This window comes from Cyprinus carpio, chromosome A12 (genome assembly GCF_018340385.1).
Source record: "Cyprinus carpio isolate SPL01 chromosome A12, ASM1834038v1, whole genome shotgun sequence".
Taxonomy (NCBI): Eukaryota; Metazoa; Chordata; class Actinopteri; order Cypriniformes; family Cyprinidae; genus Cyprinus; species Cyprinus carpio.
Genome location: NC_056583.1, coordinates 16,979,176 through 17,005,709, shown reverse-complemented (window position 1 = coordinate 17,005,709; position 26,534 = coordinate 16,979,176). Strand labels below are relative to the sequence as shown.

Sequence of the window (26,534 nt, the reverse complement as noted above, 5' to 3'; positions counted from 1 at the left end):
TTCAGGAATAAACAGAAATTAATAGAAAGTTAAAATTGTCACTTTTTATTAATTTAATGCTTTCTTATTGAATAAAATAATTAATTTCTTACTTTCCTAATTAATTTCTTACTGATCTATTGGCCCCAAACTTTTGAACATTAGTGTACATTGTCCTGATGTGCAATTATGGCATTTTTAAAGCATAAACCACTTTCCTTACTTTCAGTATGTTCAGCCTGTGTTGATTTGTTTAGATCTTGCTAAATGGCTTATATTTTGATACTTTCTTGTAATAAATGTGACCCTGGACCACAAAACGAGTCATAAGGGTCATTTTTTTTTTTTTTTTTTGAAAATTGTGAAATCTGAATTTGCCCACATTGTGAACTTTAGAAATGCAGTTCAGTTTCATTTCAAAATTCAGTACATAAAATTAATTCAAGATCTTGTTCTGACTTTGCTGGACTTAAACTAAAAGTCAGTGAAAGACAATGAAAGGTTACTTTAATGCAGTCTGGTGACTTTTAATGTTTCAGTCAGTATTAAACATCAGAGGTCTGGTCTCATAATAACCTGATGTACTCACTCGGTGCTTCTTTTGTACATCAACAAAAGGGGAGAGGGATTAATCACTTATTCAAAATCATACAGCAGCATGTGCTCAGTCCGGTGAGCACTGTCAAACAATTGCAAAGCGATTGGCTTTTCTTTGCATTATTTAAGGATATTGAAAAGAATGAGAATGTGTAATGTGGTGAATTGTTGAAGCTTAAATTGCTTCTTCAGAGTTTGGCAGTAATAAACATTGTGTCATCAGACCGGCCCACCACCAGCTGCTAAATGTATTTAAATAAGTCCACTGAATATGAACAAAGCCATAAGCAAAGCATGCTCATTAGTGATGGCCTAACCTTCCTCACTGTTGCCAGAGGAGTTGAATTCAAATCTCAATTATGCCTATATAAAAGAGCATTTTTTTAGGTACACAAATTTGTTTGCAAACAACAATGGCATCAACAAAGCAGCTTACGCTGTTGTTCTCATGGCATTGTACAGCGTTACATGTGTAGAAACATTGATAAAAACCAGTGGACAGATGTAATGCCCTTGGCAATTTTTTCCCGCTCAAACCGACCAAATTCATTCACTTGAGATTTTTTCAAGATGTTTTGTTTTGTTGACAACACAAAACTTGTAGTTTTGAAACATGAATTTTAAAATAATGCAAGGCCTTGCTCCATTAAACATAAATGTGCATGTTTTTTTTGAGGTGGATTTGCACAAAGAGAATGAGCTGTCAATCAGTCTTGATGAAAAATTGAACAGAGATGCAAAGATGCATCTACAAGTCGAACTTTTCTCAGTGCAACGCTTTGCCCAAAGAGCACCTGACCTTGTACAGCCCCATGCACCTGCAATAGTGAGATATATATTTCAACCTGCCCTATGCCAGGGGTGAATATAGAGAGGCCCCAGTGTTTGCTCACCTTGTAGAGAATCGCCCCTGGCTGTTTACACTGTGTGGGCTGTGAGGTTGCACACGGATTTTAAAAATGGATTGATGACCACCAAAAGACATTGGAAAGCCAAAGGGCAAAACAGAAGTTCACTTTAGTTTCCATCTTATTGACAGCTTCCCGTTTGATATCGCTTGATGTTTTTTTTCTTCATGATTAGTGCTTTCGCTTGACATGGTTTGATGTGCTTCAATGGTCTTGTTTGATCAGTAGATGTACGGATGTTCTTTCACAGGGTTATTTATTTATGGCGTGCTTCTATCATTACAAATTTCATATTATGAATGAATAGTTTTGGTTCTGATGCTAACTGTTCAAGCCAATATTTCCTCTGTATTAAAAAGATGTGATTTGTGATACAGAGTAGTAACAGATATATTCATTCATTCATTCATTCTAGTAAATATTACAATTTAAAATAAGCGTTTTCTATGTTTATATAAATTTTGCCAAATAATTTAGTCATGTCATGTCAAAGCTGAATTTTCAGAAGCCATTAGCCTACTCCAGTCTTCAATGTCAGAAATACCAGAAAATTCAAATATGCTGATTTGGTGTTCAAGAAACATTTCTTATTTTCATCAGTGTTGAAAAGAGTAATGCTGCTTAATATTTTTTGGAAAACAAGATACCTTTTTTTTTAAGCATTTATGATGAATAGAAAGTTCAAAAGAACAGCTTTTATTTGAAATAGAAATCTTTTGTAACATTATTGTAAATGTCTTTGCTGTCACTTTTGATCAGTTTAATGAATGCTTGTTGAATAAATGCATTCATTTCTTAAAAAAAAAAAAAAAAAATTCTAACGTACCCAAAACTAATTTAATTTTTGATATTTAATTATTTTTTTTTAATGTATAGTATTCTTTAATTATTTTCAATCAAATACTATAATGCACTGATGCCTAAAATTTCTTGTAGGTTAAAAATGGATTATGTTAGTATCAAAGTAGTACAGATTTATAATCTTGTTGTTATTTTTAGCACTTTGTATGGTTCCTAACCACACCCCCAAGATTACAGCCTCTCTTATTTTTTATAAAAAGCATCATGAACATGCTTGGAGAGTTAGATACAATGTACAGTATGTATTTCATCTTTCAAATAAACATTAGTAAGGTGATGCAGGTGCAAATACCGAAAGGGAAATTCAGTCATGCATGCTCTATACTTTGGCCTGGCTCGTACCAGTGGATAAAAACCAATAGAGCCTCATTGTAGTCATTCTGAGTGGGTGGCAGAATGGCAGAGTTTGGTGGTGCTGACATCTCTCTCCTCTTTTGAGTTGCCAAGAGACGTCTCTGCGCTCCTTCACGAAAATAACAAAGGCGTTTACATGTGGAAAAATAAGGCACATCAAATATGGATCTTTGTGCGTCGAGAATGTGTAAATATATCTTCAAATGCAGGCTTGTTTTTATTTGCTCCCTTGTTGTTGCGGGGGAGTCGGGCTGTTGTCATGAAGCACAGCTCCTCCATCCACTGATCAATATGTTTTCCTCTTTTTCTCTTTCAGAGGAGAAGACACAGCTGGTTCTAAATGTCGACAAACAGCTTGAAGAAGTCAGAGAGTTGGTGGGTCTTTGATCAGTAATTTCCACTCACTCGTTTTCTAAATAATGAATTTGGAAAAATTTCCCCCCTGCATAAACAACACCTGCAATGTCACCAGTGACATGAGACACTCTTCATCTGGCTGAAGGCTGCTCGGTGCTAACGGTGTGATCACATCCACATAATGCGCTTTTAAGTGACACCACATGACACATTTCACGCCATTATTGTGGGAAGGCGCTGTGGCAGGTGCCGAAAGGAGGGATGTGTGTTGCATGTAAATTGTCCCATCATGTCATGTTGATTGGACAGTGTAAATCAGTGGGGGCCCTTTTGTGCACGCCGGTTTGCTCACGTGTGACACGGACACATGTCGTAGTTGTCAGAGCTCAACCGCGCCAGAGGTTTTAATGAAGCGGCACCTCCTAACATGACTTGATTTGCCGCATGCCTGAATCGATGCCTCTCTGCGCTGCCTCCAGTTGGCAATAAACAAGCTAGACAGTTTAATTGTTTTTGTATCAAAATGGTATGTGAAATAGTTTGATTGTTTACACGGAATTTAACTGATGTTTCTAGCTCGAGCAGATGGACCTGGAGGTTCGAGAGATCCCTATTCAGAGCCGAGGCATGTACAGCAGCCGTCTGAAGAGCTACAAGCAAGAGATGGAGAAACTTGAGAAAGATTTTGTGAGTATTAAAAAATGTCCTTATACCAAGCAACGCATACGCGTATTGAGTGAATACTTTCATTGGCCACTTTCTTCCTTACATAAACATGCACACATACACACACGGTCTGAAGCTTGGTTCTTTAACTCTAAAACCACCGAAGGTCATTGAAATTTCCACTGTGATTAATTTAGAGTGTAGTTTTTGCAACTACCACTTGGGCCAATGAGAGCGGACCTGTATTTTTTGCCAGATGTCCTTGTTTAGTTATTCATAACTCTATCTGCCCATGAAGAATCCACCCCACACACATCAAACCTCTCAAGGCGCTTTTCCTCTCAAGCCAAATTTTTCCTTTGCTTGTTTTACATCACCATGTTTGTCTTTCTTACTCCCGTACTATAATAGTCATATTAAAATACACATCTTTTTGTTTTCTCTGAGGTGGTCACAGTTATGTTATATTGGATAAGGAGAGGGTAAACTGAACATGATGAACAAACTTTAAATTTTTATATTTAGAATAATAGGTTGGCCTTGCCTGTTCTTTAAGAGTTTCTGAGAGCAGGTTAATATACTATGTTTCTAGTAAACCCTTATGCATTACAGAAATAATATGAATATATGTTTATAATACATATTTTTGTGAATACTGATTTTTTTTTTTTAAGTAATTTTTTTTAAACACATTGGTCATTTGTTGTCCTTCCACTTTAATCAAGTGCATACATACACTAAAATTCTATATATATATATGTGTGTGTGTGTGTGTGTGTGTGTGTGTGTGTGTGTGTATGTATATATATATATATATATATATATATATATATATATATATATACACATATATAAATTAGTGGTTATATATATTATATAGATGGATAGATAGATCTAAAATAATTATATAAAATAAATTAAATAACTAAATATATTTATATAGGTCATGTGGCATGATGGCACAATAAATGAACTAAAATAGATTTTTAATTTTATCATTTGTCATCCTTCCACATCACTATAAACATTTACATAATACAAATCGAATGTTATCCTTCCATGTCAAGTATATAACTACATTTAATTATAATTTATTTAGTTAGTTATTATAGCATTATTTGTATAATTAATTTGTATAAATAAAGATATTTATAAATGCATAAAGATTCTTATACTATATATAGTATTATACACACAAATAAATATATTTATGTATTTATTATAAAATAAATAATCAATTAACTAAAGGCAGAGGCTATTTGCACTAAGTGTAAATAGCGAAAGAGGCTATTTACACTAAGTGCAGATAGCAATAGATTCCATTTACACTATGTTGAAATAGCAGGATTTTCTGCTATTTATACTACTTATTGCAAATAGTGGCAATTACTTGCACCTCAGTAGTACATTATAAAACAGTAAGCAGTAATAACGTATTGAGTGTAAATTATCATTTTAATTCCAATTATTAAATGAGTGCCGCCTTATTGGGACAATAAAACCCTCCCTACATCTACCCTTACCCTACCCGATATTTATTTTCAACTGAAGCTGATGTCTAATAGCTGTTTTTTATAGTGTTGACTAGCCCGTTAACACATTTGTGGGTGGAGCTAGTGTAAATAGCCTCTGCCAACAAGGCGGGCTATTTGCACTTAGTGTAAATAGACACTCCGTTAACTAAATAAATATATATATTAGGGGTGTGCAGCGAAGCCAGTATTTGTATCTGTATTTGTATCTGTATTAATCACAAAATTATTTGTATCTGTATCTGTATTCGTATAATACCGGAAGTGGGCGGAGCTTGAACCAGAACTGAACAAATATGCAGTGTTTAACTAAAATAATATATATATTTTTTATGATTATAAAATTTAGCCTATTTAAACATCTTCTAACAGTCAGAGCCGATTTCCTTGTATAGGCGGTGCTTCGAGATACAGTGCGGTTGTGCTTCGAGCAACGTGAGTTTGAGTCCCAGCTTGGGGACCTTTCGTGATCCAATAAATAGATATTTAAGTATCTAAATTAAAACAGTAAGGGTTCCTGCGCAATTTAGAAATATGGAAAATTATTTAATGCATGGAAAAAGGCAACTGCAACACTGCTATTTTATTTGTGCTTATTACATTTATAAACTCATTTAGCTACTTCACACACTTGTTACTGTGTTGTAATTTTAGAGGATTATGTAAAACAACATGAATTACTTTGGCTCACCGGTTCCTGCGTTTAAAAAAGTATTTCACTTAATTCGCAGGTCTGGAAAACCTATGGGGAAAAAAGAGAACAGAGTATGGAAAAATATTTCCCTTTTTTTTCTTTTCTTTAGTTTTTCCTATTCATTGTTCTTAAATATAAAATTAATAATTTCTAAAATACATTTATCATACAAGTTGGAAGATTTCATGACAAACATTTAGTGAAAAAATGGATGCGTAATTTAATAAAAACAATTCCGGAAAAAATATATATGTTTAAAGCAAGAAGAAAAGTGTGTTGAAGAAAAGTTATAATTGTGGCGCCCGGGGAGCAGTTGGGGGTTCGGTGCCTTGCTCAAGGGCACCGAAGTCATTGTATTGCCGTCCCGATACTCGAACCCACAACCTTAGGGTCAGCAGTCAAACTCTCTAACCATTAGGCCACGACTTCCCATAATACCCATAATCGTGTGAGAAAGATGCGTTTCATACGAGATCTGGCAACTGGACAACCTTGGAATTTGTTGTCGTTATTATTCATATAATGAGGTTTGGCCCATGCAAAGGGAGTTTTACCGGAAGCGAATGTAGCAAACATATAAAATACGACCAGTGTTTTTTATTTTATTTATTTTTTATTTTTTATAGAAAGATTAAGATTAAAAATACGGGAAAATATTTGAACGGGGTGATAGCGGGATAGAATGGTAAAATACGGGAGAATCCCGGGAAAAACGGGAGGATTGACAGGTATGCACATCAATACAGAGACCATAAACCATAGCTAAACTGCATCATCAGACTCAATTTCTGGTTCTAACACATTTCTCTCTGTGAACGACAGATGGCGATATTGTTCAAGGTATCAGGAAGAAATCCTTGCTCATCCCTGCTTTTAGGCAATTGCTAATCAAAGCCATTTTCTTAGATATAGGTAAGAAGTCTTTTTGACTTCTTTCCTTTGAGGAACCTGGAGATTAAACGCTGTGAATGTCCTGGGTGATGGGGTACTTGTTTTCTCATTTGGAGGGCAAGTAGAGCTTGTAGGCAGAGGGGCTGGGGTCCGGGTGAATGTTTGAGTCCAGGTCTCTCCCACCTTTCTACACTCAAAGACTTTCGCTCAAGTGTTCTGCTTTGCTCTCAGCTCTATAGTTTTTTTTTTTTTTTTTTTTTTTTTTAATCTTTATGAACCTTTTTCTTTTAATGGACTGACTTCAGAGACTAATAGTCTTTTAGCAGCTGGTATCACATTTGCATAATCATTTATGAATGTGCAGTTATTTTAGATTTGTTTTTTAAACAAAATGTGATTACAGAAAAGAAATGCAAGTTATAATTATTAGTTTTCCTATTTGTATTTTGCTAGGACTTCATTTTTCGGTTGAATTGTGAATATTTTGGTTATACTAATGCAGAGTTTAATAGCAGTAAGGTTGTGTTTATGACACGGATGTGCTTTTCATTGTAGGGTGCAGATGTATCTTTAATCGTAAATCATTATAACATTTTGTTAGGTTCTATTTTATATTGTGGGTTTTTACAAGATTATTTGCTAGCTATAGAAAAAATGTGGATCTGAAATCATGTCATTTGTGAAGCATGGTTGAACTCCTAAGCCAGAGTTGTGCAAAGAAAATATGTTGTTTAGCTTGCTTGATTGTTCTGTAGATTATAAATGCTATGTGCTGTTATCATTTTTGTACAGTCACCAGACAATAATCTTGTTTTAAATTCCACGTCCCTATTTCATATAGCGACAATTTCTTGAATAACCTGCAAGCAATAAGTAAATTGCATTCCTGAATCTAGCTGTTAGTATTTGATATTCAAGAACCCTATAAAGCATTTATCAAGCCATGTTTGCAGTGGTGAACATATTTTGTTATCATTGTTTGCCATTAAATCAATTCAAAGATTGTTTATCAGAACAGATTATTTTGTATACATGTTGTGGTTGTGAAGAAAGTGTAAATGACCTTGAAACAAAATGAATATTAAGGTCAATACACTATAAAATACTGAATTATGGAGAATGTCTTTAAGTTAAATAGAAGCTCTGTCCTCAGATATTTTTGCTGTATATTTATTTAGTAATTCTTGAAGAATGCATTTTCAGTTTTCTCAGAGTTGGTTGACCTCAGTAGTTTTCTGAGCCTTTTTGTAAGGTCTAAGGATTGTTTATTATGACCAATAACATAAAACATAAACATGACCATGAGTTTAATCAGATTTATCAAAGGCAGTTGTAATAATATGTCTAATATTAAGTGCATGAGAAGTTTACATGTGAAATTGTACAGTGTGACCTAGTTTTCCAATGGAAAATTTGCCTTAGTTGTTAAGAATGTCAGATTGTGGGCATCTTTGTTATTTTGTTAAAATTGTCTCGCAAGGGTAAACGGGTGCCTTTGAATGATTTGTGACATTTATCAAAAAGTCTTTTAATAATTTGTCAACTGATACTGGTCAAGGTCCAGGTCACAGATTCTATTAAACTTTGTTGGAGTTTGTTAAATCCCTTCGGGGGTTTGTCGGATAAGTGAACCAAACACAGGTTTGTCAATCATCTTGATGAAATCCAATGACTTCAATAAAACTTTGTTGCACTTCCCCAAGTTAACTTTTAATCGTCAAGCTCTTCTCATCTGCAGACTTGTTGCAGCCTTTAGTGCGCTATATCAAGTTTTACACACACAACATGCTTTCCAAATAAGCGCTTTGAATCTTTCAGAGTCAAAACTGAAAACTTGTTTCTTAGAGTTCTTGTGATACCAACCAAGTCATCTATTACAGCAGCTTCCACAAAAGAGAAGCATGACAGACATACTTGACCTGGATGTTCGACACTTTTAATCGCCTTAAATTAGAGCCGAATGTGCACTCGGAAAAACTCTTGATTGTTGTCTGATTGTTTCATGGTGCTTAGAAGGTAACGCAGATTTGGATAGTTGTTTCCTTTGAGTTTAGCAAGCCTCCTATGACGCCCAAGTCCAATCACACTCACTGATTACAAACCTTCTGTGTTTATTATGGAAATCTCACGGATTGATGGGATTCTTTTTCTGAGATGGAGAAGGGACTAAATCGATCTTTTGAACATGTCTTTTATTACGGAGTTGTTTTACGCGGGGCGTCTTGCGGATTGGTTAGTGCTCTGAGATGGGATTGTGTGGCTTTGCAGAGATCAGCGCTGTGGCGCGTGCTCTAATCGCAGTGATGGGACAATGATGAGGTGAAGGACTGTGTCACTCGAAGGAGAAAATCAAGCCTCCGTGGCTGGGAATGAAGAGTCAATGTACTTAATAAGAAGTGTTAGAGTTTTTCTCTTCTCAAACTAGAAAAGAAAAAAAGCAATAGTGTATTTAAAAAAGTCTTATTTTATAGCGTAATATTTGGACATATTAGATCATTAATGGAATGAATAGATTTTAAAAACAAACAAACATTTTAATTATAAAACGATGATGATGATTTTAGGTCCATGACTGCATTCAGGATAACATAAAATATTAATTAGATTAATAAATTAGAAATATAAAAGGATTATTTATTTATATAAAAATACTATTTTTATTAAAAAATATTTATAACATAATTTTCTGTAGTAATGTGCAACATTTGTTGGTAGAATTTAGCTACAAATCTTCATAAAATTAGTAATATTTTAATATAATTTGTTGGTAATTGTGCTACATTTTTGGTGGTGTATTGGTTATTTTAATGGATAATCTCCTGTTTGTCTTCATAGTTATCCGTGACACAGATCAGGTAGAGCTTTTCAATTCAGGACAAACACTTCCATGTTTCTGTGTGTGTGTGTGTGTGTGTGGCTGTTTGAGAGTGGCTGGATAATCAGACACAGCAGAGCTGTCTCCTCTCTCGGCCTGTTCCTATCACTGCTGTAAAGTGAAAGTGACATGTGACACCCCCGGAAAATGATGAACTGACATGAGGGACGAAAAAGGGTGACAAAAATTTTTTGATTTGCCAGACCAGCTTAAGTATGAAAAATCATGAAGTATTTATGAAATGTATTATGAATCATTGGCTTGTTTTTTTTTCCCCGCTGCCTTTTAAAATGCATGCCCTGAAAAGAGAGAAAGGGAAAACTTTGACGTCTCAGACTCCATAGACATCAACTTGTACTCCCCTTAATGGAGGGATATATTTACAGTGCATATGAAATCTGTAAATTATTGCTTAGTTTTTCTCGGTAATGAGGACGAGAGTTATTTAGGTTTTTCTGGGAGGATTTTGGCTGGAATTAAAATGATGGTGAAAGCCTGGGGTGGAAATTAGCTTTTTTGTCATTGATTAAAATTAGGCAAATTACACTTTTTAAAACATAAAGAGCTTACAGACTGAGTAGGTCTAGGTAGCAGTCTGTGCTTTCTCCTTGCATTTAAATATTATTGATTAAATCATTTTATATTGTTGTCCAAGTTTATAATATTTTGATATATGGATTTTAAATTAAGTTCTTTCTACAAATTGCAGGGAAAAATTGTTCTGCTGTTTATTTTTATTTCTATTAATGCTATTTGAAGAAGTACATTTTTGTAATATTATTGTACTTTTATTTATTTTTTATTTGAAATATGCCTTTTTATTCAGTGTTATTTAGTTTTAATTTTATTCTATATTAAATCATTTATTTGAAATGCATTAAGCATTGTAACAGCTCAATGTATTTTTGTAATTTTTTAAATAAATCGATTATATAATTATATTTTTTTTACTTTGTTAAACTAGTGAATTATATAATTAAAATATATTGATTAATTACCACACATGCACAATCAAAAATAATGTGTAAATGAGTTTGAGATCATCTCTTGTCCAACAGAGAGATACACAGAAAGGATTAGCAGAGGCCACGGGATAAATATCTTGTCTTGAACTTCCGTCTTGAGCTCTATTGTGATGAATGGTTGCAGTTGATTTCACAGGACTGCACATTGTGACTGTGGATGAGGCCTTTGTTTAAATCTCCATTTGAATTTGGTGCACATAGGGCAGTGACAAATATACATGCATGTATAGAATTAATGATGTGGTTAAGCTGCTGTGTGTGTTTGGGTATTTTTATGCTAATGACATGAACATTCATCCCAGACAATAGTCGCGTTGCGAGGAGGAGAGGGAGAGACGGAGCAAGGCATTATTCAGCGCGTAGCAATTCATTCCCGTGTGTATTCGACACAATAATAGCATATAAGCTCGGCTTTCTTTATGACTGGTTACATCGGAGTGTTCTGAGATGAAACACTCAGAACAGACATCAGATACTAAATATGGGATGAACTTAGGTCAGAAGAAAAACAAACAAACAGATCTTTTCTTTTTCTTTTCTTTTCCAGAAGGAGAGAGTTAGATGGAGAGAGAAAGACAGATGTGGGGAGGTGAAGAAAGACAAGAAATTTTTTTTTTTCTGTGCAGGGTTCAGTGAACCATATGTAGGTAGCCACAGGCTAATGGGCGATTGGTCCCTGGCTCGCCAGGTATCTTGTGCCTCAGAAATCCCTCCTCCATTTCCTCTAATCTCACCTTTTCTCTGGTGCTGACCCAGGGAGGCCTGTTTCATTCCCCACTGCATGCCAGAGGAGAGTGCTGTGATGGGAGCCGGCCCGGCCCGGCCCGGCCCTGCCAGCTCCGGCAGTCTCCCTCCCCACCGGCTCTTCTCTATTGATTTCTCCACTCTTGCCTAGCCGGGGTCTGCTCTACCAGTGCCCGCACCGGCCCCGCTCCCAACCCAGCATTAATAGGAGAAAAAGCTCGGCAGCCAGAGAAACAGGCTTTGATTTTTCATTAGAACTGCTTCCATATTTTAATATTGGGTTTAATCGGCGCTTATGCCTTAAAGAAATAACCATTCACAGCGACTCCCCGGCCTTCAAGAAGTATATGCCGTTTCTCCAATCAAAGCTGCTTGAATTTGCTCTTTTGTTGGGAGTTCACTTGCAATCGTTTTTCCGTCGCTCTCTGTATGTGGGCAGAGTCGTTAGGTTTATTGACTGCACTTGGTGTTTCAAACATGACATTGACAGAAGTATCTGTTGTTTAGTTATATTATTTAGAAACTTTGTTTTGACTACTTTCTTTTGGCATCATTTTTTAAATTTAAAATTATAATTTTTTTACCCCTCAGCCTTCTTTTTTTTATTTTTTTATTTTATGTATGATGTTTCTTAATAATTACAGAGTTTTATATTTATTTTATGGACCGTAATTTTTTATAACTTTTGTTTTATTATATATATTTTTTATAATATCTGGACCTATTAGATTATTAATGAAAAAATATGACTTTAATTATAAAACGATAATGAAAACTGTTCCATAACTGCATTCAGGATAACATAAAATAGCATTTAAATTAAATTGTAATTATTTTAATTAGAATAAATTGAAATATAAAACGAAAATTTATTCATGTAAATTACTTTTATAATATTAATAAAAGCATTTGATAAGGTAATCTACAACAGTTGTTGTTAGAATATAGCCACATCAATTTGAAATTTTATTATTTAGCTTATATGATATAGTTATTCAAATTATCATAATTGTATTTTTTATAAATATATATATATATATATATATATATATATATATATATATATATATATATATATATATATATATATATATATATATATATATATATATATATATATAATTTTAATTTTAATTGTGATTTTAATCTCTGTGGCCTCCATTTGTTCCTGATTTTTTTTCTCCATGCTTTGTTTTTTTAGTACACAATGCTTTGTGAATTAAAAGCACACACCAGTAACCTGTGTGCTAATCAGAGACACCATGCTGATATCAGTCCATGTGCTGTGCACAGCTCCTGCGATTTTTACCGCAAGTGACTAACCTAAATGTCACACCGACGCACACTAAACCAAACACATCTGTCCATCTATCACCCATATGACAGATTTGATATTACCAAAGACTAAAGAACAAATCACAGAGGCACAGAGTCCCTCCTGCAACCATCATTACTTTGTGCCTTTATCTGATATCGTATCAAGCGCACAAAAAAAAAAAAAAAAAAAAAAAAAACAACCTCCTACAATTTGTTTTCTAGATGTTAAAAGAGAAAACCAACATTATGTGTTTGCGGGTGGATGTAAAGCTTCCTGTGCATGTGTGAATAGTATTCTTTCTGCTTGCGGATGGTGTTAGACCCCTGCTAGGTGGAGATGCATTATTTAAGACTGTTGTGATACTGGAGCCTGCTTGAAAAGGTCTTTGCTTTCTTCAACCACTACAGCACTTTACTCTAGACCAGATGCACTCAGAAAAAAACACATGACGCTTTGTCCACTGTTGCTAAACACAGCTTAACATCACAAAACACAGATGCATGCACACAATGCCCTAATAACAATCACATTTCTTTATATTTAATGCCATTCATTGCTAGTCATAGTCTTTTTCTCATTTGCTTTCTTGATTTTATTTTTTATTCCACCAATCAGCAATATGATGTGAATATTTTTTTTTTTGCTTATGCCCGACCCCCCCACCCCACTTGAATTGTGAATTCCCCTTAAACATTTTCAGCAGATTATTAGCTGCAGAAAGAAAAGGTTAAATGGCAATTTGAGGCAGCCACATTGTTTTTGACTAAAGTCCCATTAACTCAAAATCAGAACTGGCCAGACATTTTCCCACTGGTGAGAAATACTTAACGAAACACACTTTATAAATTAAATATCATTAATTACTCTTCACGGTTTGCCACCAGCCGTGTGGTTTCCGAATGGAAAAGTGGAGGAAAAAGCTTTGGCAGTGTCACTTCAGGGCCTCTCATTAAACTCTGCCCCTGGGTATTTTTATGCCTTTTTGCTAATCTAATGAACTGTTTACTTTTGCTGCAGTTCAGGTTCCATTATTATTTGTGTCCTTGTGTTGCCGTTTGCTGTCAGTGTGCAGTGTTGAAAAAAATAAAATAATGCAATAATAATGATGAACAATAAGAGATAGCAGTTGCTTTATAATAAGATATTTTTGTGGTAATTATTTCTAACATTTTTACATTTTTTTCATTATTTCACTTTTTCCTGCCCTTAGAACTAAAGGTTAGCTTTTTTTTCTCATTATGGTTTTAATCATTTTAATGAATCGTATTGTTACAACAGAAACCACATAGGTTGTTTGTATGTTTTAAATAAGATGTTTTTAATGTGCTTTTATATTTATATAATAATACATTTATTTGACTAATATCTGCTGCAGTTTTGATCATATGGTTTTCAGTACACAGACAATATATGATAATTTTTCTAGATGATATAAATATTTAGCTTGTGTGATGCATATGATATTATGGTTTGGTTGAACAGTTTTTTTTTTTTGCATTGTACATCATGTCAAAAGACGTACAACACACATTTTTGACAGGACACAAAAACCCTCGTTTCTGGTTTGATGAGAAATGTCTGTTTTAAAAGGCAGTCAGACCACTTTGCATAAAGTAAAGACAGATCTTTGTACTTTCTCCCTATGCTTCCGGGAAAAGAAGCAAATTCTCACCCAAGATTAAAACAAGTGACAAGAGAAAGACCTTTCAAACTGATTAAAAAAAGATTTCACTTTTTTTTTCTGTAGCAATAAGGTATTTTCATTCTTACAAATACAAAGCCTCCTCTCTGGGTTTTTATGTTTTAGTGCGGGTTTTATATTGAGTGCTCCAGATGAACTATGCAATATGTAGGAACTTTAAAATCTATTGATTATTTCTTCTTTTTTATTTTTTGAAAAACGAGAACTTATTATTATTTTTTTTACTTTTATATCATTCCAATTGATTTTAGGTCATTTTGGGTCATGATTAAATATGCAATACCCCAATGATCTGAAAAAATAACTCCACTTTATTAATGCATGGCAAATAGGAGATAAGTAAGTAGGAAAATAAATAATTCTAATAACCCATAACTCGGCTCCGATCAAATGCAAAGTACCAATCAAAGTATTTCCTAGGGTTAAGCAGTCAATATTGCCCAGCTGCTGTGCTATAGCAGCAGATGAAGGGGAGAATAATCAGTGCAAGTCTTGTTTTACTGCAGGGGGAGTTGCAAAATGGTGTAAACGGGCTGGGAGAGGCATCTCGCTTTGTTTCTATGACTAGTTTTCCCCTTCGAAGACTTAAGGCTGCATTTGCCATTCTTTTTGTGCAAGATGCACTCAAAGGTTACATCGTGAAAGTGGTTGATGCTCTCAGCTACAACAAACAGCTATTTAGAAGAAGAAGAAGAAGAAGAAGAATGAAACAAAAATAGGGTTTGAAGACGATAGTGTGTGCATTCAAATGAAGGCATCTCCAAGGCTTCCGTTTTCAATTATGAACATGCCGACATTCCCCAAAGTTCCTCTGCTGTTCTTTAAGGTCGACTTTAACTTGACTAAGAAGGAGCACGTGGGTGTGTTTTTTTTTTTTTTTCCCTTGTCAGAAGATGCGCTTTGTTTGTGGTGCTTGCTCGTTTGTGAAATAATGTGGAGACAAATATAAACGATTGCTGAATATGTTAAATAAGAAATGACACATGAGATATGACACTCGTATATATTTTAAAACTGAATGATCTGTCAACCTCCTTTTTAGAAATCTCAATTCCTACATTTGCGCTTTATATTAACTACTTTTGTTAGTGTTCAAAATATTAAGAATGCTACATTCAGTTAAAAAAAAAATTAGAATAGTGCAAATTCATTGCTACTTATTCTTCTAAAAATGCCCCCCACCCCCAACCCAAAAATAAATCTATAAATAACATGCTGCTTTCAAAGTTCCTTAAACAGAGGGTGTAGAAAATGATGTTAAAAAAATATTGTTAGTATTATTTCACATAGGTATAAGGTAAAAAATAGTTTTTTTCATTTATCAGCAAGAAGATGATTAGCTTTGAATGTTCTGTTCAAAAGTATTTAAAAAATGCCCACACACACACACACACACACACACACACACACACACACACACACACACACACACACATATATATATATATAAAAAAATTTGCATGGTGCAAATTCATTGCTACACATTTTTCAAAGTTAAAATGATCATAAATTGTAGACTCGCTGATAAAACTCGCTGAACAAACTTTTTATTTCGAATATATTTTCATGTCCTATCCTCCTGGATTTGACCGCATCCTCTGCGAGCAATTGTGACACAGCATTGCATCACAAAATGCAGTTCTTGGATAGCAGTTATTTTGCTGTTTAGTTTTCCCGTGGCTCGCCTGCACCTTTCCCTGCTCTCATCCTCCCGAAGACTGCCAGCCTGCAGGAAGAGCGAACAGAGGGAAGCAAAGGGCTCTTGGTAAACGTTATCTCAGTGTGTTTCTTTTTCCTCCGCACCACCAGTGTGTGTTTAGTTTGGAGGGTATTTGAAGAGGTCGGGTGTGTTTGTAAACATGCCATACTCAGCTTCTGTGCTCGCTGAATCGGAGGTGGCACGCTCTGAAGTGTTGGGTGTGTGTGTGTGTGTGCCTTTTTTTTTTTTGGACACGGCATTCTTTTTCCCAACTGCGTGGCGGAGGAGAGACGGAGGAACGAGCCCAAATCTGATGGCACGCCAATCGCGTCGACCTGGGTGATGAATTATTCTCTGTCTAGCTCCCTGGCTTGGTATTATCACAGGGTCTGCCAGAGAACAGGACTGACAGCAGTGACAGCCCCCAGAACACATTTCCCTCTGACAACTGATACTTTCCTAAGACGCTCCCTGCCTCTGTCTTGTACTACGGTCCGCCATTCTACACTTTTTATTTATTTAAGTGAAAGGGGGGCTTTTGCTATTGCATTCAAGGGCTCCGGTTCACTCAAGCCACACTAGAACTATATTACACATACACGCAAGCACACTTCCTCTCTTTCCTTAACACACACACGCACACACACACACTCGCTCACTTGCTTCAGTATATCACCTAGTGTAAGTATTTTTGTTTCGTTTGCTGATCCAACAGGGGATCTCGTGTTTTAGAAATGTGTGCTTTTTCAAGTCAAGTGAACTAATGCTTGTTTTTTCTCTCTTTCTCCCCTTGCCCCTCTTCTTTTTCCTTCTCGATCTCTTTACTTTCTCTCTTTTTCCTCTCTCAACCTCTTCCCATTGCAGAAAAGGTCACGTATTGCCTACAGTGATGAGGTGCGGAACGAGCTCCTGGGGGATGATGCGAGCTCCTCGGAGAGTCAGGTAGGGTGTTAATCAGGGGCTGTGCTTTCCCAGTGTGGGTGGCTGCTCGGGGTGAGGATGGGTCAGGGCCACGAGGGGCAGAGAGAGGCAGGCATTGGCACCTAGTCATGCAGAAGCAACACTGTTTAATGCAAAGCTGCCCAATACTGAATGGGCTTTAGGCGCTAACCAGCATCTGGGCAGGACCAGATTGTGGTAAATTCCTGTTTTCTCCCAGCTCTTCACCCTCCGCCTGAGTCTGTATTGTTCTAAGGCCACCAATCCCCCCCCCCCCCCCACCCCCCAAACTAACTCCCAAAAAAAGAGCTGCTTTCAAAGTTCATTAAACAGAAGGTAGGGGAAAACCCTTTTTTATAGGTATAAAGATATAAAAAAATATATATATTCAAAACTGTTTTAAATATAATTTAACACAAGCACACACATATACATATTTGTATGACTTTAGATTTTCTGTTTATATAAATAACTTTGTGTGTATATATGTGTGTGTATGCATATGTTCATATGTTATTTAAAATACATTTTAAAATATTTCTAAATTAGTAATATTTAAAAATATCAAAAAAACTATTTTAATTACATATAATTTAATAAAAAACATTTGGGTATATGTAAAGTATGTGTAAATTATTTTTTCAATGTTTTTGTTTATTGTGTGGTTGTATTATATTATATTATATTATATTATATTATATTATATTATATTATATTATATTATATTATATTATATTATATTATATTATATTATATTATATTATATTATTCACACTCATATACTCTAAAGTGGGTGTTTACCATTTTCCATTTTACAATTTTATCACCTAAATGGCTGCTTTTAAAAGCAAACCCCACAATTCGTTCCTTTGAATAATTACTGCATTTAATTATCCTACTATATTTATCGAATATGCCACATGTCAACACACACTCTGAGCAAGTTTATCCACAGGCACCTTGTGAAAGAGCCGTGAGATCATTTGTAACTGCTAAAGTTGTTTTTTTGTTTTTGTCTTTTCCCCCCTTATTAGCATTTCACAGATGACCTTTGCACCACACATCTTACAAACATATGTAGCGTTAGCCGTGATGGGTAATTGATATGCATATTCTCACCGAATTAGTGGGACACAAAAAAATGAGTGTGACACTTCATACGAAGTTGAGAGTAGAAGTGTCCCTCGAGCTGTCAAACCCACAGCTAGACATTGATGGTTTTATCAAATTCTTGCCAAAGGAAAGAAAAATTCTAACTTGCTTTTGTTTTTTTTTCATTGACTCCCTTCTTTCCTTTTATAAAATCAGTGTATGACAAATCATATTACTTGAGTTGTTATTCAAACTGCATTCAATGACAGCTTCTTTTATCAAAAACAATTATGAATTGTCGTGGATGGCACAATAGTTCATTTGATATGGATTTTTAAAATGCAGGCTTTCATACTTTATTCACTTTAGTGGCGTTTGAACAATAGGACAATAGTTTAAGAGGATTATATTTCAGTTCCTGAAGTTACTTATTCTTCTTCATATTACCCGTTCTCTGAACACTTAAAGATAATTTCCCTAATAACAAGACATTAAAGACAATAACAAGAGAGATGCTTCATGTTAGATTGCAGGCATTGATCTGGTAAATGGATGAAGTGCTTTGGGATGTTGTTATATTTATTGTCACCTACAATATCAAAATCCTCTTTACAAAAGACACCAACAATAAACACGAGGGTATGAGGATGAGCAATATACTACATTTTTATATCAATATTATAATAGATTTTAAATATTAAATATAAATATTAATATAATATATAACTATTATAATAGATAATATTTTGTATTGTGTTACTATTTTATTTGTATATTTGTATTATTAATTACGTATTTATTTTTTTATAAACACACACACACACACACACACACACACACACATATATATATATACACACACGATAAATTTTTAAAAATTATTGTATTTACACTTTATATCAATGTACTAAATATCTGTATTTAAATATTATATTATATTAAAAATATGTATTATATTATAAATGCATTATTTATTTATCTATCCCATTTTCCATGAAATAGGAAAAAATAATCTCATAGACATTTATGTTCTGTATCAGTTTGACACATGCATTTTAAAAATGCATAAATATTTTCTTAACGTGGAAAAGAAGGACCAATTTTCTTCCCGGTCAGACCTCAGGTGTTGAATTAACTTCATTTCCATTTGAAGAAAAATAATGAATTAAACTAGGGAGGCTAACACAAGACTTGCTGTGAGTGGAGTGGTCGGAACTTCAGGGTTTTTTATCGAGCGAGACAGGAGCGATAGAGCGGAGGGGAAGAGATGTAGGGGTGTGGGGGGGGTTGACTGGGGTGAGTCGGTCAATTTAATTCCTGACGATCTAAAAGAGGTCAGGATCATTTCATATAGCCCTGGCTGAGCAGATCATTACCAGTCACAAATCTGTTCGTTACATGGCGAGGATTTATAGCTTAGTAAATAGGGAACCGTCATAAGTTCTGAAAATAGCGTGTTGGCCCGGCGATAATAGCTAAAGGACGGTTTAATAGAGTTCGGCATTTATTCGTTATCTGTATGTGGACAGAGACTGAATTGGCGCTATCGCTCTTTTTTTAATAATGTGGTGGTCTACCGTTGCACTTTTTTCTTCAGCATCCCTCCCCCTACCCTTTCCACCCGAACCACACACATTTTTACCACACACTTTCTTGTGTGAGCACACACGCTTTTTTTTTCGCACGCGAATACTCTACGGAATAGTTTCGATTTCAGACACAGCAGAAGGCATGGCCACGAGAGATTGGGCAGGTTTGAGCCGGCGTGGACCAGATTTTCCAGGCTACAAAGGAAGCAGATTACCACTTGTATCGAGTTCCGTATTGGAAAAAAAAAATCTTTGTTTGAAAATCCGCTGATTATCATAACAGAAAAATTGCAGCAGTGCAGTTTCGAATAACAACCACATAAAAAAAAAAAAAAAAAAAAAAACGAAGGAATGAACTCATCACAACATAATTAAACAATTTCGCGTTTTTTTTTTTTTTTTTTTTTTTGTCGTTTCCCGAAAAATGCTTGCGAGTTCAGGTAAAGCAACAAAAGAGTGGTTGTCTGGTTTGGTTTAAAGAGGAAAAACACAGCAGAAAAGAACAACAGCAAGCTTAAAGTCTTCCAGATTCTCCTGGTAAATCCTCGGCGAGGACTCGCAATCGTCCAAGCAGCACAAATATGATAGAACAAGGTTTGTTTGGTGTTCATTGAGACGGTCTGCAGGGTTGTGTTTAGCTCGGGTGGGCTCACAGCAAACCTAAATAGCCACTTCTATAGCGTATTCACAAACACTGGCCTTTTGAATAATTCAGGCAATACATTGATAATACTACAAAATAATACACAGCTAGGAGCGGCAATGTGGTCTGACTTTTTTCTGGTTCTAATTGTAGAAGTTCATTTTTTTGTTCTACTTAATATTGGAGATTAACTTCATCATATTAACTATTTTAATTCCTTTTTAGACTTTTTTTTCTTTCTTTTTTCTTTTTCTTTTTATTATCATTATTCATTTATTTTTAACCATAGCATGCTCATTGTGTTGATGGGATATGTATTGTAGCTTTTATTCTTTCAGCATATGACCCCAGTTATTTAATTATTTTTTAAATAATTTTTTGTATTTCATATTTATATATATATATATATATATATATATATATATATATATTTTTTTTTTTTTTTTTATAATAATAATTTTATTTCCTACATTTTATTTTTTAAACTGAATTTTTTTAATTTATTGTGTACAATTTATAGTTACGTTGTTATTTATATGATGTTTTTCTTTTAGTTTTTACTTTTCTTTTTAGTTTTTATATTATTTATTTATTTATTTATTTTTTGCTAAAGGTACTTTATGTCAGAAACATTGCATCTTAGATTTACTGACGTACTTCAAGATGAACTTCAACCGAAGCTTTGTTGTGAACCCACGGCAGATGGGAGAAAAAGATTTGAAACATGCCGTCCCCACCGTCAGCGGCCACCACCACAGTTTAACATCACGACCATAGATTCTGCTTTTCGAGTGAAATACTAAGTTTATAATTCATGAGCCGAGTTCTGTCTCTTTTCTGATATGATAGCGAATGATTTAAAAATAGCAAAATTCAAAATGACCAGCACACACAAAAAGAGATGAGAGGACTTTAATAATGTCCCAGAGCTTCCTCTTAGATCTACTAACCTTTAATCTCTGGCAAGAAATAGAGATTAAAAAATCACCTGCAATGGCTGACAAATTAAGATACTTGTTCTTCCCCTCCTCTTCTGAATATGTTGCGTGCTGCCGATAAGCAACTCACTTTTTGCTGAGAACGGCTTGTGCTTCCTGAAGAGGCTGTAATGAAGAGCTTCTTTAAATGCTTAATGTACTTGATTAAGTTGAAATTATGTTAGCTTCTTTCAAGAGCCACTGGATTCACAGCAAAACATGCATTCTCTGTTTTACTAGTTTTAATATGCAATTCCTAGTCACACTTTATTTTAAGGTCCAATTCTCACTATTAACAAATCATTAACTATGACTTTTGCCTCAATAAAGTCCTAAATTGCTGCTCATTAATAGTTAGTAAGGTAGTTGTTAAGTTTAGGTATTGGGTAGGATTAGGGTTGTAGAATGCAGAATATGTGCATTATAGTACACAGTATGTTAAAAAAAGGTATGCTAATAAGCAGCTAGTTAATAGTGAGAATTGATCCCTATACTACAGTGTTACCCAATTCCCTTTCATCAAAAATGAATAAACCATTTTTTTGTTCCATGGTAGGTTATTTTCCATAATAAGGTGCAATCCCTTGGCTTTATGTTTATGTATACACATGCGTAATACACTCTAATATGACATTAATAGCAAGACAAAAATAATGGGCATGTCCTGTAAAAATAAAAAGGAGCATTGCTTGGTGTCACTTTCTGTTTCTTAGCCAAGAAGTAGGAATCCTGCGGAGTTGTTGTTTTAAGGAGCCTAAATCCTCAAAGCTTCCATTCTTACTGTACGAAATCAGCATCATCCTACTGTACCGACTTGAACGCTATGTTTTCCCCCCTTATGCCATATCAAGTGCTGTGATGTGACTGTTTCTCTCCCCCTCTTCCTTGATGATGATAGTTTAGATGTCGTGAGTTAAGAAATCCATTCCCAGTCTCTTTGTTTAATGTGACAGCACGAGAACTTGATCTTTGTTTGTTCAAAAAAGTCGGCATGAGTCTCATGTTTAGCTTCTTTTAATGTGTTTGTCTGTGATTTCTAAATGCTAAACATGCAAACAGATAAATCGTCAGGGTTAATTCTGTACCCAGCCACATGACTGATCTGCTTCCTGCCATGTCCCGGCTTTTTATCTATCTCTCTCACTCTCTTTCTCCCTTCCTATCTTTTTCGCCCTACTCTCTATTTTGTGCCTTCATGTGGCAGTTGATAAAGTTACGTGAAGAGGTAAGTGCTGCTCTTCCTTCCCGTTTTGGTCTTTTCTTTATCCCGTGGATCCTCCATTCATTTTCCCCTGTTCGTCAAAATAAAAAAAGGCCTAATCTGATTTTAAAGTCTCTTTTGATTGAGCTCAAAATTAGGCTCATTTCTACATACTGCTCTATGAGGAAATGAATCAAAGCTGTTTCACACCAAACCTTAAAAGATTTAATCAGCTTGTCAAAACATTCACCCAAAATGTAAACGCAATGAGACATGCTGTTATAATAAAAAGGGAGGGGGAGATCTGGATATGCTTTTATTCTCTTTTAGTGATGGGTCATGATGGTCAACTATTCGTCCAAGACTATTTGATTAAGTAGTCTGCATGGTAAAATTGTGACTATATTTAAACACTATATTTAATTAAAAATGTCAAGTTAAAAATGTTTCAATATTTTCTAAATTCATCAAAAAATTCATAAATTCATCAAAAGTGTCAGTAGAGACATTTATAATGTTAGAAAAGATTTAGTCAGAGAATCCTACAAAAATTCCTCAAAAATTGTAAGCATCACAGCTGTTTTCAACGTTCATATAATACATGTTTTTTTGAGCACCAAATCAAGATATATGAATGATTTCTGAAGGATCAGGTGACACTGAAGTAATGGCTTCTAAATATTTAGCTTTGTTATCACAGGAATAATTTGCATTTTAAAACATATTAAAATATAAAACATTTTTCTTCAATTGTATTGATATTTCACAATATTACTGTTTTACCGTATTTTTGATCAATTAAATGCTGCCTTTTAATATAAACATAACATTCAGAAACATTAAAAAATCTTGCTGTCCCCAAACTTTACAATATGTTAAGTGCTAATTTCATCTATATGTGCAATTACATTGCCTTTGTAATGTGTTTTACAGAGCGTTTATTTTGAAATTAATATTTTGAAGTATTTTCATACTTGAGTAGTATGCAGCAGGTGTAAACTCCTTTAACCTAAACTCCTAAATTTATTTACACCATATAAAATGAAGTATGTTTAAGTGTTTGTTTACACTTTTCTTTGGCTTTTACCAGTAATTTATTAGCATACATGGCTCTAAATATAACAGAATTGTGGATTTACAGCCAACTGCCGAGTTTTCTTTGTGCACCATTAGGAAGCAGCCCACAGACGTTTCCCCCACTCAGCAGATGAGAATACAAAAGCCTGCGTTTTAGTTTGAGATAACGGGGATGATTTGTAATGTCTTTTTGTATTTGTACCATTCATCTGACTTGGAAGTGAGCATGTATGTGGATTACTGCAAAAGAGGCCGTCGTGTCGATCTGTGTGTGCTTGTGTGTACGTTCGCTCGCCGGTATCTTCATCTCCTGTCTAGGGTTGTGTGTGTGTGTGTGTGTGTGTGTGTGTGTGTGTTTCGTTGTTTGGACTTGGGATTCCCCTATTCATAGACACATGCAGACACACAGACTACAATATCTGAAGATCTTCATTCATAAAGGAAGCCTCCTCTCAGTGGAGGACTGGATAGCACTGCATCATGCTTCTGCCTGCCTTTGTAAAGATGTTTAGTTAGTGATTGCTTATCTTTGAAGATAACAGTATTTACAATTCAAATGTCTGATCCTTTCTATCGTGAAGAAATTGTAAAGGCACATTAAATATTTATGGATGGAAAAATGAAAAACCTTATCTTCGCTTCTGTCATCTTATGAAAGTAAAACGACATAATTTTACTAATTCATAACTGCTGTAAGTATGTGTCATCCTGTTATGTACTGTAAAAAAAAATAACAACACAAATTCAAATATAATGCTCTAAAGTACCTGATAATTGTCTTTACTCTTCCCCATCTCAAAGCTACACCAGAAACATTCAAGTAAACAATACAGAGCATGCTAGAAGATCATCTTAGCTCAAATAGGAGAAGAAATTCAGCAGTGTCTCTGGTTTGGATGATCTTTGTAGACTCTTGTGTCTGTGTGTGAGTGTGAACATCAGTATATTGTTTAGATTTCTTCACTTCCTATTGCTGAATAATCCCATTTGTGGAGCCACACCACCTCCTGCATTTATAATTTACAGCCCCTCACAGTTCTGTGTCCTTTACCTTGACTTGTGTGTTTCTTTTCTTTCTTTCTTTTTTTATTTTTTTGTTATTGTTTTTCTCACATGGCCAAACAAAATGGGAGTATAGCATTTTTTTCAGCTTTGGGTCAAAAGACACCTTCAGTGGGTTCAGCCGCCCCTTGTTTTCACCCCAGAATGTGTAGCTTTTAAATCACATGTTTTTTTTTGTTTTTTTTGTTTTTCTCCCATTTTACTGAATTTGAATTAAAACCTGTGCAGCTTATACACACTTAGCCTGTTTTTTAAACTGTACTTTTCCTCAGCTTGAAAACGTTTAAATATTTAGCACCCTTATACACAGCTGTTTGACACTTGTAATTCCTTTTCTTACAAGTCCCAAACAAACGGTGGAGAAGATCACATAGTCAGTCTGAATCATAGCTGTCATCATTATTCACTTTGACTCTAACCCCCCTCCCCCCACTTTTAAAATAATAAGGAATCATCAAAACTTTAGAAAATTGCGATTGTAAGCACTTGTGTTTGATTTGAAAAAAGGGGTGAGAGAAGGGAAGACGATTCTTTTGAATCACATTCGCATTGTTCCTGGGTTCCACGTTAATAACTTACAACTGAAGTGCGGTTCTTCGCTAAAGAAAAAGAAATGGGTAAGAAAAAAAACAAAACAAAAAAATTCTCATTTATAGTATCTAAGAATGTCTTTGTAGAAAAAGTAGGTGTCAGATAAAAAGGCATACATGCATTGGCACAAATGAGAAGGGGCGCACGCAGAGGCAGTCGCAAGCGCACCAATATTTATCATGCCCTCTTTAAAAGAATCTTCTGTTGAACTCCATAAGACCAAAAAAGAGAGACAATTTTGACAGTCCTGCTGCTCCAATAGTGAATAAATCAAGAAAAGAGGAGGTTTCTTTTATTCAGGTCTATGAAAGTGAGTGATACGCATCTAGGACTTTTTGTTTTGAGTATATGAACTGATACAGTATGTTATGTCTAACGTGTTTTGTTACTCATAATCATCTCCTTACGGGTGCGTTTGGATGCACATGTGGGGCGTTTATTGAAAACAAATCAGCTGGAGCAAGGGAATGTGTTTTGATTCTTTCACATTTTCAGGAAGTCGCCATTTCTCCGCGCTGTTGTCGTCACTGCACCTACGCGGCCACCTTCGCTGTTACCTCGATGTGTGTCACAACCTTTTTTCCCCGCACCCCACACACGTGCACAATAGACATCAACAGCACCCCTCCCTCAGAAAAACATTGGGAGTGAGAACGAGCGAGGGAGAGAAATTCAAGAAAAAGCTTTGAAGTGGCTTTCCGGCGCGCGAGTCTGCTGGCCGTCTCCCCGAGACATGTCACCTTTGCCGAGAGGGAATAGGAAAATCACGTTTCGAATGGTAATGATAACATACTAATCACTTGAGCTCTTTGAAGACGGGGGAGCGAGCTACTCTGTCAGTATCCCCGGCTGCCTTGTGCTTCCAGGCACACAGGCACATCCCTGGTCTAGGTGTATTAGTTTAAGCGGTGCATGTCAATACGTCCCCTCCATCTCAGCTGATCCAGAGGGGCTCATTAAGCAGAGATGGTTCCCTTTTCCCCATTCGCACTCCCACCACCGTTCTCTCCTCTTTCTCTTTCCCGCTCTCCCTCCCTCTGTTTCCCTCTAACACCCCCTCCCTTAAACTATTAAAAAGTATTTCAGCTATTTTAAATGACATCTGTCAATCGAGAGGAGGAGAAGAAAAAAAAGTTCAGACAGTTTTTTTTTTTTTTTTTC

The 26,534-nt window shown here is 35.1% G+C and overlaps 1 protein-coding gene across 4 annotated transcripts in view; it reads left to right on the top strand.

Annotated features, from left to right (window-relative positions):
* LOC109055493 (vesicle transport through interaction with t-SNAREs homolog 1A-like) overlaps positions 1 to 26,534 on the top strand; it is a 119,490-nt gene that overhangs the window by 1,885 nt on the left and 91,071 nt on the right. For 2 of the 4 annotated variants that reach the window (XM_042767899.1, XM_042767901.1), the window contains exons 2-5: positions 3,016 to 3,074; positions 3,633 to 3,743; positions 17,067 to 17,144; positions 22,647 to 22,667. In XM_042767899.1, coding sequence (XP_042623833.1) covers positions 3,016 to 3,074; positions 3,633 to 3,743; positions 17,067 to 17,144; positions 22,647 to 22,667 — 269 coding nt within the window. The remainder of the gene's footprint in view (positions 1 to 3,015; positions 3,075 to 3,632; positions 3,744 to 17,066; positions 17,145 to 22,646; positions 22,668 to 26,534) is intronic. The other 2 variants (XM_042767900.1, XM_042767902.1) reach the window with 1 other exon arrangement.